Source organism: Polypterus senegalus, chromosome 14 (genome assembly GCF_016835505.1).
Source record: "Polypterus senegalus isolate Bchr_013 chromosome 14, ASM1683550v1, whole genome shotgun sequence".
In the NCBI taxonomy this organism is placed as follows: Eukaryota; Metazoa; Chordata; class Cladistia; order Polypteriformes; family Polypteridae; genus Polypterus; species Polypterus senegalus.
The window spans coordinates 134,794,943-134,808,224 of record NC_053167.1 but is presented as its reverse complement, the minus strand read 5'-3'; the positions used below and the strand labels follow the sequence as shown (position 1 = coordinate 134,808,224).

The following is a 13,282-nucleotide window of genomic DNA, read 5'->3' as shown; positions in this document are numbered from 1 at the left end:
AACCATGGGTTCCCAAGGAAGTCTCCGTAGACCTCCGTGGTCAAATTGTGGTGAGACAAAGATTAGGGCAAGGGGATGAAACCGTTTCTGACGCTTTCTAGGAACTCTTCTTAGAGTTGGCTGTCTGGCCAAACTGAGGAACTGGATCAAGGAAGGCCCTGGTCTGGGAGGAGACCAAGGACCCAATGGTCACTCTAACAGAGCTTTAGGAGTTGGGAGAACCTCTCAGAAGAATGATCATTTATGCAGTGCTCCATCTATCAGGCATTTATGGTAAAAAGGTAAGATAGAATCTCTCAAGTAAAAAGCATTTAAATGACTCTGAGAACATGAAGAAAAGGATCCTGGTGTGATGAGACATAAATGGATCTCTTTGGACAGAACTCCAAACACTATGGCACTGCTCATCACCTGCTGACTGTCATCCCTATGCTGAAGCGTGGTGGTGGAAACATCATACTATGGGGGTGCAGGAACAAGGAAACTAGTCAGGATTGCGTGAAGGATGACAGCAGCCAAATCCAGAGAAGAGGACCTTGAAGAACACCTTCTCCAGGGCGCACACCACCTCAGGGAAGACAGGGCACCACTCAATGACCTGAAGCGTACAGCCAAGATGACACTGGAGTGGCTTTGGGACAAAGTTTTCTTGAGTTGCCCAGCCAAACTCCAAGTGACCAAGTTAAAAGGGACCTTGAAAATGAACCAATCTGCAGGGGCTTAAGAGGGTCTGCCAGGAAGAAAGGGGAAAAACTGGCCAAATTGAGGGGCATCAAGCTTATGAAACCTCACCAAGAAGACTCAGAGGTGGCACTGCTGCTAAAGGGGCTCCTGCAAAGTACTGAATTAAGGGTTTGAATACTTTCTGAAAACACATCTTCATTTTCTCATTATGGATTATTGACATGTAAATAGATATGCAGAAATGTCAAATGTATCTGTTAAAATAAAGTCAACACAACACAACACAATAAAGTGTATAGAATGTGAAGGGGTCTGAACATTTTCTGAATCCTCTGTAGATCTACAGTTGGTTTGCTGCACCTTCAGACGAGACCTGGTAAAGCTGGTTTTTAGTTTTTAAAGCACAGAATTGCGTCATTTTTGGCCTTACCTTGGCTTTTGATAAATATTGTCTTCCGCTCTGAAGGGGGTCCCAGGCTCTCGCAGTTGACCAGCACCACTTCCACATCCACATAGATGTTGTATTCCATATTGGGAAACTTGGCTGAGCGGACCTGCACTGGGAAGCGCTTCTCTTGGTTTACCATGTCCTTGGATGGTCCATAGAGCCTAACTCTGAAACCAGTGGCTGAGCTGTTGTCCACTGGGAGACTCCAGCTGACAGCAAGAGTGTTTCTGTCTTCTACTGTGAGAAGGTCGATTGCTGGTTTCACCGTGGGCTCTGAGAAATAAAACAAAAATAATGTAAGACTCGAGGCAGGAATCCGAGTTTGACCTTTTCAAGGTATTTCAGCTTCTTACCAGATCCCAAAGACACGTCTGTTGCAGAAGCTGGAAACACTAAATTGGTCAGATATGAGTGTGTGATGTGGCCCAATGTTTGGTCCTGAATTACACTTGAGGGATCAGGGATTGCTTTTAGCTCCTCAACATCCAGGAATGAAAAAAGCAAGACCAGAATTTGGTGTGATTGGTAGTTACAGACACGGTGAAAACGGATGTGAGACTTCCGAAGTGTTCCACAAAAGGCAGCCCAGGATGTACACCAACAGAGACCCTCCTTAATCCAGTTTATTCCATCTGCTAACTGCTGGTTTCTAGTAGTTAGTAGGCTTCAAAAAATGGGAAGCTGGCTTAAAAGTTCAAATTTAAAGGCAATGTTCTAAAAATATATCAAAAATATCCATAAGGGGGGAGGATGGCCATAAACCACCAGCAACCAAAGAATCTTTATGAATGGAAATTTATTGATCAAAATAAAGGCAATTGAAGTGGTTCAGGCATCTGATATGGATGCCTCCTGGACACCTCCCTGTCGAGGTTTTCTGGGTATAACAAGCTGAGAGGAGACCCCCGGAAAGACCCAGGGCCCGCTGGGAGGATTATACCTCCCAGATAGCTGTGAGACGCCTTGAGACCCCAGAGTATGAATTGGCAAGTGTGGCTGGGGAATTGGACGTTTGGGCCTCAATGCTACTGTAAGACTGTTGCCCTGCAACTCGGCTTCTGAGAAGCGGTGGAAAATGAGTGAATGAATGAATGCTCAAAAGAGCAAAAAGGCACACTCGAGCAAACAAGTCACAAAACACAGTTCAAGAACCTAATATGAACTTGAAAGACCCAAACAAAAAGTGTAATGAAAAATCTTTATAAGTGCAAGATTGGCTTTCAGAACAATAAGCTCTATTAGGCATCGAAGCTCTGAAGAGCACAAACGGCCCAGCAGGGAATGCCTATATTGACAAAGGCAATCCAAGGACAAACAAATGCCAATCCTAAATCCAATAAACAAAATCGAAAAACAGAGCACAGAAGTTGAAAATATTGAGAGATTCACAAAATAATCAAATACCAAAATACACAGGAGAATTCAAACCCCACCATGAGTGCATTCAATGAACCACAAGGGACTGTGGGTTGTCCCCACCTTTAAAGGGGTGAGGGTGGTCCCTTGACAGAGATGAGCAGATGACCCCACCCCCAACCCACACGGAACACAACAGAACAGATAAAGAAACTAAACAATACTGTTAACAATGAACAAAATGAACATAACAATAGCGTTTCGACCCCGGACAGGGATGATCCCTGGCTAAAACACAACAGAAACCAGCAGAAATATCAATTAAAAGTCTAAAAATCTGCAAGAAAACAATGCTTATAAAAGACCTCACTCAACTGCAGTACTCAACTGCTAAGCTCTATGTCACATCAGACGACTTTTCCCCTGATCTTCAGTCGAAGCCTTTATTTACAAAATCTTAGCCAGTGGGTGGCAGTCGGTTACGCACGTCTAATGTGACGTACCTAACAACTGTGACTAAACTGTGGCTAGGATGAAATCAAACAGACTTGTGATATGAAATTTTGCATACAAGTTGATAAATATTTTGTATGTCTTTATTTGTAATTTAGACAAAGCAAATGTAAAATTAGTGTTGTATTATTGATAATAACAGCAATGGTCTGATGGTTAAGAACCCCTTACCCGCCTTTAGGAATGAGTCTTTGTAATTTTACGACAGGATTGGGTGAAGCGCCTCAAACAAGTTTGACTAATATTTCTCTGCTGAAGTCTCTCAGTCAACTCCCACAGGAAAGCCAGGCCACCTAACTGCTAAGCTTTACCTTAACATATGGTTTGGAGTGCACGTGTGAAGGTATTCTGTCCCCCCATTGGTCTGAAGTATGGCTGTTTGGAATTGGCTTGTATCAGAAGCCTTTAAGTACCACAACGCCCTATTGGCTCTAGGGGTTGGACAGAAAACCTATAAATTTGCTTGCTTGCTTTACCACTCTCTCTCTTACCAAACTGATGAAGGAGCATCTCACACACCCTGAACTGAAAAGGACAACACAATGAAGAGCACAGCTCGGCAGCCATATTGAGACAGGCATGCGGTCAGTTCTGAAGAAAGCTCACCAACTTGAGACATTTAAAGCAACCAGCAAGTCTGTGTGCCGCCTAAAATGTCACATCGGCATTTATCAGGTTGTATGGTTGCCAATATTCAAACATACTTTGCATGTTGTTATTATTTATGAATATTATCAATAATACATTATTTAAAGTGTAACTTAACTCCTGCTTGTCTTTTACTACACCTAATTGACTGAGGTTATAAATGTAGAAGGGAAGGTGGGGAGAAGTTATATGGTACAATAGCTTATAAACAGTGGTAAGTCAGTGAGATTTGAGGCATTCTGACAAAGGCTACATATTACTAATACAAAAGGGGAAAGTAGAGTCATATATTACTCTACCAAGACAAAACAAGGCTCAATTATCTCTTTAGTCAGAGGGACATGCAAGAGATGAGAACCAAATGCATCGAATGTAGGGACAAGGACGAGGCTGAATGCAACCCAACTACTATCCCTTTGTGAAGTGCCAGTACAGTGCCAGCTCCATCAGGCAGAACAAGGGATGAGGACCTCACAAACAGAAGAGATGCACGTCTGTCTGATGTCTCGTATATTACATACCATAACAGAAGAGAAAAATGAAATAATAGGCAGGGATTACTGTTGAACCCGTGGCAGTTTTTAACCTTTCATAAAGCGCTGGCTTCACAAGACAACATGCTATTGGCTGTCAGCAAAAGGGGCGAGCATGACAATGCTGAAAGATCGATGCTCAGTCAGTAAATGTGACATGGGCTGCGATTTGCAGTTATGTAACTTCACAGGGTGCAGCGATGAGATCAGAGACAACCTGGCATATCGCACAAGAAGAGGCTGTGTAATATGACATGAGCTTAAGCCTCACTCCTGACTGGAAATAAATAGACAGAAGGAGGGGCCAGCAGCAGTGATGTCAGGGTGGCCCCGCCTCCTGGGGCTCAATCCAACAAAACACAAGGAATTAAGACACATTCAAGGGGAACAGAACACAAATAACAAATGATAAGCAAAACTAACAAATTAAAGACATGAAAAAATAACTTAAAATTAATACAAACTAGGGGGCTTTGCCCCCTGCTCGCTTCGCTTGAACCAACCGGGGGTGCATTATGTGCCAGCCACTTCACGTCTCTGCCGCTCACGTTGTGAGGGGGGAGGGGGGCTGAACGCATGCTAAGGAGATGCGGTCGGATCAGCTGCTGGCTTGCTGCTGTTGCTGCCGAGCTACGTGTTCTGCTTGTCGCACTGTGCGTCGATCATTTAAAAGCCTCTACAGCAGCTGTGCTTTTGTCTCACTGTCTTGTCTCATTGGATGTTAGTGTCTCTCCAAGAAAATCATGTATCGTCTCCTTCCAAGCCTTTCAAGATTTTTTTATAATAGAGAGATATGCAATATATATAAATTCAAACAGATACATAACACAATTGATAAGTAAATAAATAAAAAAGAGAGTTCTGAATCCCTCCATCGCATAGACAGTCATATGGGACTGGAAATGGCAACTCACTTATTTTATAGTTGTGTACCTTTCATCTTATTATTACTGAATTATTATCTTACATAGAGTTGAGGCCTTTATCCAAGACAGCTTACAAGACCAGGATTCATAATAATTATGTACAGATATCTTTTATACTTGAAGAACAAAGCAGGTTAATTGGGGGGAATATTCTGGTCAAAATGAACATTTCAACACAATAAAGTTAGCAGAACACGAGAAGTCTGAATCCACTATAAAATAGAATGAAGTGGTACATGGGATGACCTCCTCATTTCCTTCTGAATCCCGACCAGGCAAGACAATTTTGACACTGCCAGTTATCGACACAGGACACGTTTCTTCTTGAGCATTAGAAAAGTGTCCATCAGTACCGAATGGGGTTTTGCAATTTACCTGGACAGTCTGTCTTCAGGATGGCTTCTGGACCTTCCTTCCCCTCGCCTCCATCACCAGGCCGAGTGAGCTGGACTCGGATTTGATAGCTCATGGAAGGTTTGAGGTTGAACAGTTTTATTGGCTCCGTGTTGTCCACTAATCAGATGAGGAGAGAGAGAGAACTGTTAAACAGAGGACCAAGATGGAAGAGGAGATGACAGAAATCCTCACAGTGAAGCAGGGTTGGGTTTCAGAAGGGAACGTTGAGTGGTTAAAGTAGGAAAATAAGATATATTTACACAAGATATGAGCTATAAATAAAAAGGTGCTGGAAAGAAGAAGCAGCTGAAGAGCTCAGAGGAACCTGGCCAAGGGCAAGTGCAAACAGCAAAAGAGTTATTTATCTCTGATTACAAACACTTAATGGATTTCTTCAAAATCATGTAAACCTGCTACAAATCCCCATTCCACCGCTCTCCCCTAGAGAGCTTTTTCCAAAAAATTGCTCAAGTAGTGTCATAAAGCTTGGTTGGGACACCCTTCTTGTGGTCACAGGTGCTTCAGCTCTAACCTATGATGGAGGACCAAGACGCTCCACTGTCCTTAGGCTTGTAGTGAAGCCGTGTAGAAACTATTGGTCCATCTCCTTGGTAGTCATCTCCTGGTTCGACCACCAGGTATTTGCTGCTCTTCTCCAGCAGCCTGGGTGGCTTTGTTGGAATGGGGGGCACTGCAATGAAACAAAAACAAATAAGGGTGTCATCCTTGGGCAATTCACAATGACAGTAGGCCAAAGATGAGCACCGGCATTAAAACATTAGAACACTCTAGACGAGAACAGGCTATTCAGCCCAACAAAGCTGGCCAATCTTATCCACTTATTTCTTCTACAAAAACATCAAGTCAAGTTTTTAAAGTCCCTAAAGTCTTACTGTCCACCACACTACTTGGTATCTAATTCCAAGTGTCTATCGTTCTTTGTGTGAAGAAAAACTTCCTAAAGTTTGTGTGAAATTTACCCTTAACAAGTTACCAACTGTGTTCCTGTGTTCTGGATGAACTCATTCTACAGTCACCGTCTCAACCCACTGGACTAATTCCCTTCATAATTTTAAACTCTTCAGTCAGGTCTCCTCTTCATCTCCTGTAAAGGCTCAGCTCTTTTAATCTTTCCTCATCACTCATCCCCTGTAGCCCCTGAATCAGCCTAGTCGCTCTTCTCTGGACATTTTCTAGTGCTGTTATGACCTTTTTGTAACCTGGAGACCCAAACTGCACCCAGTACTCCAGATGAGGCCTCACCAGTGTGTTATAAAGATTGAGCAGAACCTCCTGTGACTTGTACTTCACACATCAAGGCGCTATATAACCTGACATTCTGTTAGCCTTCTTAATGGCTTCTGAACACTGGAAGTCGATAGCTTAGAGTCCACTATGACTCCTAAATCCTTCTCATAAGGTGAACTCTTGATTTCCAAACCACCCATTGTGTATTCAAACCTCACATTTTAACTTCCTATGTGTAATACTTTACATTTACTGACATTAAATTTCATCGTCCACAAATCTGCCCAAGCCCGTCTGCTGTCCAAGTCCTTCTCTGATGATATAACGGATTCCAAATTATTTGCTAATCCACCTATCTTGGTATCATCTGCAAACTTCACCAGCTTGTTACTTATATTCCTATCTAAGTCCATCCATCCATCCATTATCCAACCCGCTATATCCTAACTACAGGGTCATGGGGGTCTGCTGGAGCCAATCCCAGCCTACATAGGGCGCAAGGCAGGAAACAAACCCCGGGAAGGGCGCCAGCCCACCACAGATCTAAATCATTTATAGATATTAAAAATAGCAGCAGCCCCCGCACTGACCCCTGCTGGACGCCACTTTTAACTTTTTCCATTTCTGATGAGATTTATTGCACCATCACCCTTTGCTTCCTGTGTCTGAGACAATTCTGAACCCATCTTCACACCACACCCTGAACTGCCACTTCTTTTAGTTTGATGCCCACCCTCTCATGTGGCACCTTATCAAATGCCTTCTGAAAATCAAGATAAATTATTTCATCTGCTCCTCATAGAATTCCAGCATATTAGTAAAACACTACCATGCTTCTCTGAACCCATGCTGATTCTTCCTTGCCATGTGTTGCTCAATCTTATCCTTCGTAATTCCTTCCATTAATTTTCCTGTGATGCACATTAAGCTTACTGGCCTACAGTTGCTTGGATCTGCCCAGTCACCCTCTTTATATAATGAGGTGATATTTGCCATTTCCAGTCCTTCAGAGTCTCTCCAGTGCGCAGTGACTTCCAAAAAGTCACGATGATATGGCATGATAGCAGAGATGCACCAAAGGCAGAAACAGTCCTGCTTCAACAGATCCTCCATAGTCCAAAGAGTCAGATGGCATTGGCATGCGGCTGGTGAATTAACTGACAGAGGATCTCACACAGAAGATCTATGAACAGGAGAGAGCATCAGAGGAGGAGAGGAACAGTGGGATTTGTACCCTTTTCTAAGGAGAAGGGTGATATTCAGGACTGTGGAAATTAAAGAGGGGACAAAGCTGATGTCACACAGAATGACAATTTGGGAAAGGATTACAGAGGGAAGGCATAGGGAAGAGACCACCATAGGGAAGTACACAGGGAGAGGGATAACTGATTCAGTCTTTGCATTGAAACAGCTGATACAGAAGCTTTGAGATAAACAGAAAGGGCTGCATATGGAGTTTATTGATATGGCAAAGATTATTGCCACATCTAGGGGTCCGGAGGTCTATGAGAGAGGACCAGAGGCGTATTTGAAGATTGTCCAGGATGTGTATGAGGAGTGTTGAAGTAACAGGCAAGGCCAGGGGTTATCTTGAAGTCCTTACCTCTTTGATCAGGTTGTAGGTGTGTTGACTTGTGAGATAAAATACTAACCAGCCTGCTGCTTTATGCTGATGACATTGCTTGATGTAGCACAGGAAGTGGAGAGGAATTCTGAAGAATGAAGAACGGTTTTGGAAGGTAGAGAGATGAAGATAAATAGGAAGAAGAAGTTAGAATATACAAGGTTTAATGATGACCAAAATTCAGAAGTTAGCCTGCAAGGGAGAGCGATTGAAAAGAGTGGAGAAGTTTAAATATCTACGATCAGATCTGAATCCAATAGAACCCATTTGGGATTTGGTACAAAGGAAAATGAATATGCAGTCGACAAATCGGCAGAAATTGCATGATGCAGTCATGTCAACATGGACCAGTTTGTCAACAGCCAACTGGGATTGGCTGAAACATAACATCAGTCAGTTGTGTTTGGGAGGCTGGCTTTTAACCGAGAATATTGGACCTTCAGATGAGCCCTGTGCCATACAAAAGCTGCCTATGGCATCAGGTGACAATGGTGATAATTATTTCCAGACTGAATGGGGTCAGTGAATGAATGCCAGAGGTGATGCCATTGTCCTCTTACCTTTCACAGTCAGTTGAAACTTGCGAGCATCCTGTCCACCATTGGTTGATACCCGGCACTCCCATTCCCCATCATGCTCCAGTGTCAGCTGACCAATCTCGAAGAGCGCTGTGCTGTTGTTTGAGTCCGTGATGGTCTTGATAGCCTAGCAACAAAATAGGGACCAATGAACAGAGTGGGTTCCAACTGCCCACCATTAAAAGATTTGCCCAGAAAAGCCACACATCCATGCCATTCTGAGACCAGATACGATAAGCAAAGCAAGCAAGGATCACCATAAGGAACATGTCAGTGTTATACCTAATGGAAAAGTCAAGTGAATTTTTATGAAGGGACCAACAAAAGAGAGGTAAAGCAGTTATGCCAAGTGTCATGGAGAACACAGTTTGGCTGGCAGTCTGGTCAGGCACGGTTGGTATGTTACTCGGCTGGGAGGCCTTTTTCAATGGATGAAATAAGGATGCAGCCTCTTCCATTGGGACAGGTAGCAGCATCCCTGTGGTGGATCTCCCACTTGCACACCTGCAGGGCTACATGGGAGTTATAGTCCAAGTGGGTGGCCCTGCTGGGCTTCTTGGGAGCCACTAGGGGGGAGTTGAGGAAAAGATCATTCCTCATTGTAGAATGGTTCCTTCTGACCCAGAAGGGCTTCCTGGTTGTACGGTGATGGCACCAGATGAACTCCCGGGTCTAATATAAAGACTGCTGCTCAGCTTCACTCAAAATATTTGGAGTTGGGTGTAGATGAGAGATAAAACTCTCCTGGCACAAATGGCAGAGAAAAGGAAAAGAGATGGAAGGAAGAATTATTTGGACTGGTATTGTGAAACCATGAAGACAAGAATCCTATAAAGGTATTGCAATTAATAAAAACATTCATTTAGAAAATAAGATTTGGTGGCTCAGTGGTGTCACCCCGTACTCGCCACACCAATTAAACTCAACATCCTTAATCACAAACATTATATGAAAATTAGGGTTAGAAAAACTAACCTAACCTAACTAAGACCAAAAAATGGAACAGTAACACCAACAAGTTAAGTGTTCATCCACAATCTCGGACAATGTGGCAGTTTGTGGCTTCATTTTTTTTTTGACAGTTTTGACATTTGGATGTTATTTTTAGTTCTGAATTTTTTCTTTCATTATTTATTTCAAGCCCAAGCTCAATTTTATTGTCATGTGCTCAGCTACAATGAAATTCTTATTTGCATGTCTAGCAATAAAAACAGCTGCCCCAGCACTGACACCGGCAGAACACCATTTTTGGATGAAGTTCCCCTCAACCAATTCTGTACTTACCTACATAGCGTGCGTATCTTCTTTTACTGGCTGCACCCATTTAGGGGTCGCCACAGCAGATCATGCATCTCCATGTCACCTCGTCTTTTACAACATTTTTTGCCACTCTTACTGCCTTCATGCCCTCCCTCACCACATCCATAAACTTCCTCTTTTCCTGGCGGTTCCAACATTCTCTTCCTGATGAACCCTTCATCTCTACTTTGCATACCATCTCGATCTCACCTGTTGTCCCCCTAAAATCATTCCTAATCCTGACCACCCTCGTGAGAGCAGGCTGTTCTAAATCATGCTTAGTCAATTCAGTTTGCCACAGGTGGACTCCTGTCAAGTTCTTAACACGTTTCAAGGAGAATTTAAGCAAACAGGAGGCACCTGAGCACCATTTGAATTGCCCCAGCAAAAGGTCTCAATACGTCTGGGAAGGAGAGATTTCAGATTTTTCATATTTTTAATAAATTAGCAAACCTTTCGGAGCACAAGTTTTCACTTTGTCATTATGGGTTATTGAGTGCAGATTCACGAGCAAAAATGGCAGATCTGTCTAAAATAAAAGCTACAATACAATACATGATGAATCAAATTGTATTTTATGGTGAAAGACGGTCTTAAATTTTTAGGTCCTTTAAAAATACAGAAGTGCTTTTAAGGTACAGAAAGTGTCATAACAACCTATTTAAATACAGCGGCATGAAAAAGAATTCAATCTCCTTTAAAGTCGTTATAATTTTCTGCAAAGATTTGCACATATCAACAACAACAACTTTTATTTCTAGAGCACGTTTTCATGCAAATGATGGCGCTCAAAGTGCTTTACAAGATGACGAAAGAAAAAAAAAGAATAAATATATAAAAATTAAGCAATACTAATTAACAAAGAATAAAGTAAAGTCCAATGGCCAGGGAGGACAGAATATATTTATCCATTCTGTATTTTGAATGTGAACTCTTGTGCTGTAACAATGCATTTCCAAAATCAAAATAAGCATTTTTGAGTTGATATTTAAATGAAGAAGACAAATTCCAAAGTTAGTGTTTCCCTAAACATTCAAGGCCTACACTTTATTACTTTGTCAAGAACCATTTTGCTGCAATAACAGCCTTCCTTCTTTTGGAGTAAGCATGTCCCAGTTTTGCTCATTGTTCAGGAGTGATTCTTCCCCATACTTCTTGGCAGAATTAAAGGAGACCATGTAGTTTGGTGGCACAGCAGCTATCAAAATAATGCCACCGATTCACAATAGAGTTAAGATCAGGGCCTCCACATTCTAACGCGGGCCCCTAGGCCAGGATCTCTGGCAGGCCCTTCACCTAGAGTTAAGGAAAACGTGATACCCAAAAGGATTTAAAATAAATTAAGCGAGGTTAATGATGCGAAAACATAAGAAGCATTATGCACATTTATTGAATCTATACTAATAAAAGGCAAAGCCCTCACTGACTGACTGACTCACTTGTCACTAATTCTCTAACTTCCCGTGTAGGTAGAAGGCTGAAATTTGGCAGGCTCATTCCTTACAGCTTACTTACAAAAGTTAAGCAGGTTTCATTTCGAAATTCTACACATAACAGTCATAACTGAATGCTACTTATGTACATATATACATCCATAGCCTGCAGCTCGGCCACCGTGTGAGGCGGCATTGGGTCCCCCATCCCCACTCCTCCCACGTTGTTGGCTGCCTGCCTATATAAGGCCGTCTGTCGCTCCGGTCTCTACATTCCCTTCCTTGCTTCGCCACGGGATTCACGTCTCCCTGCTGATAACTGCAGCCTTTTTATTTAATCCACGGCTTCTCCGCTGTTTTATTGTTCATTTATTACGATTATAGTTATTGTGTAGGTATTTTAGACTTACTTTACATTGTTCAGGTACCCATTTCCTTTATCGTTCCAACTGTACCCCCATTAACATGTCTATCGAGGTGATCACCATCGATCAAAGAACTGTCACTTACCGAGTGGTTTCCATGCCCGGAGATGGCACCTGCCTTTTCCATTCTCTGTGTTACATATTGCACGGCCATATCAGGCTCACTCTTGATATCCGGAGGAACATTGTGTCTTATGTATTGAATGACTGGACAGGTTCAAGGTGTGGACTGATGACGGTACAGGAGATAATTAGACTACACAGGAGCACTAGAAGAGTGAAATGCTTAAGCCCTTCACCTATGGTTCTGCATGCGAGTTGATGGCTGCCGCTGAATTGTTCGGTTGTCGCTTTCAAGTGTACCAAAATGGCCAAATATATTACACCTTTGGACAACCGCCAATGCCTCTTAAACATCTTAGACTCACAGGTGACGATTTCAGTAGTGGACACTTTGATTTTTATGAATGTTTAAACTCTCAAAAGCTGGATGTGATTTTATCGATGAAACTGGTTGTGTGCTTACAACGCTTGACAGATGCCAAATGTCACTTCAACACAACAAGTCCTACAAATACTGTCGTCATTGAAACAAACCATGAAACTCAAACCGATTATGACAGCAGCAATCCAAGCTGTGAGATTTGAGACAAGATTACTGTTCACATGGCCGACTGTACGTTACATGCTCAAGAGTAAGCTCAGCGCACAGCTTGGTCATCTTACAACCGGAGGGCCGAACTGACAACGTGGTATACAAAGAGATCCTTAACAAATAATTATTGGTATATTTGCCCTCAGTTTAAAAAGGTTTACTTTTCTTCTTAATAAAAATTTTAAGGCAGTACTTTGCCGCTGCGAAGCGCGGGTATTTTGGTAATATATTTATAAAGTAAAGATCCTAATTAAAACTTACAATAGTATCAAAAATTATTGCAAAATCTGTTTTCTAGCTTTCTTTGACGCAAAATTTTCAATGACCTCACTAAAATCAACATGTTTAGCGAAATCATTTTCGATACACAGAATTGCTAGATGATCAAATCATTTTTGACTAGTTGTTCTTCTTTGTCATGTTTTTAATGAATTTGCCAATTCTGCTAAACAATCTTTCTGTTGAAGAACCAGTAACTTGGACTGCACAAAACAATTTAATAGCGAGACAGAAATT

General features: G+C 42.2%; 1 protein-coding gene across 2 annotated transcripts in view; it reads right to left on the bottom strand.

The window, feature by feature from the left end:
- tie1 (tyrosine kinase with immunoglobulin-like and EGF-like domains 1) overlaps window positions 1–13,282 on the bottom strand; it is a 197,828-nt gene that overhangs the window by 103,909 nt on the left and 80,637 nt on the right. For both annotated transcript variants that reach the window (XM_039736139.1, XM_039736140.1), the window contains exons 9-12: window positions 8,937–9,081; window positions 6,037–6,195; window positions 5,484–5,621; window positions 1,115–1,405 (exon numbers count right to left, since the gene is read on the bottom strand). In XM_039736139.1, coding sequence (XP_039592073.1) covers window positions 1,115–1,405; window positions 5,484–5,621; window positions 6,037–6,195; window positions 8,937–9,081 — 733 coding nt within the window. The remainder of the gene's footprint in view (window positions 1–1,114; window positions 1,406–5,483; window positions 5,622–6,036; window positions 6,196–8,936; window positions 9,082–13,282) is intronic.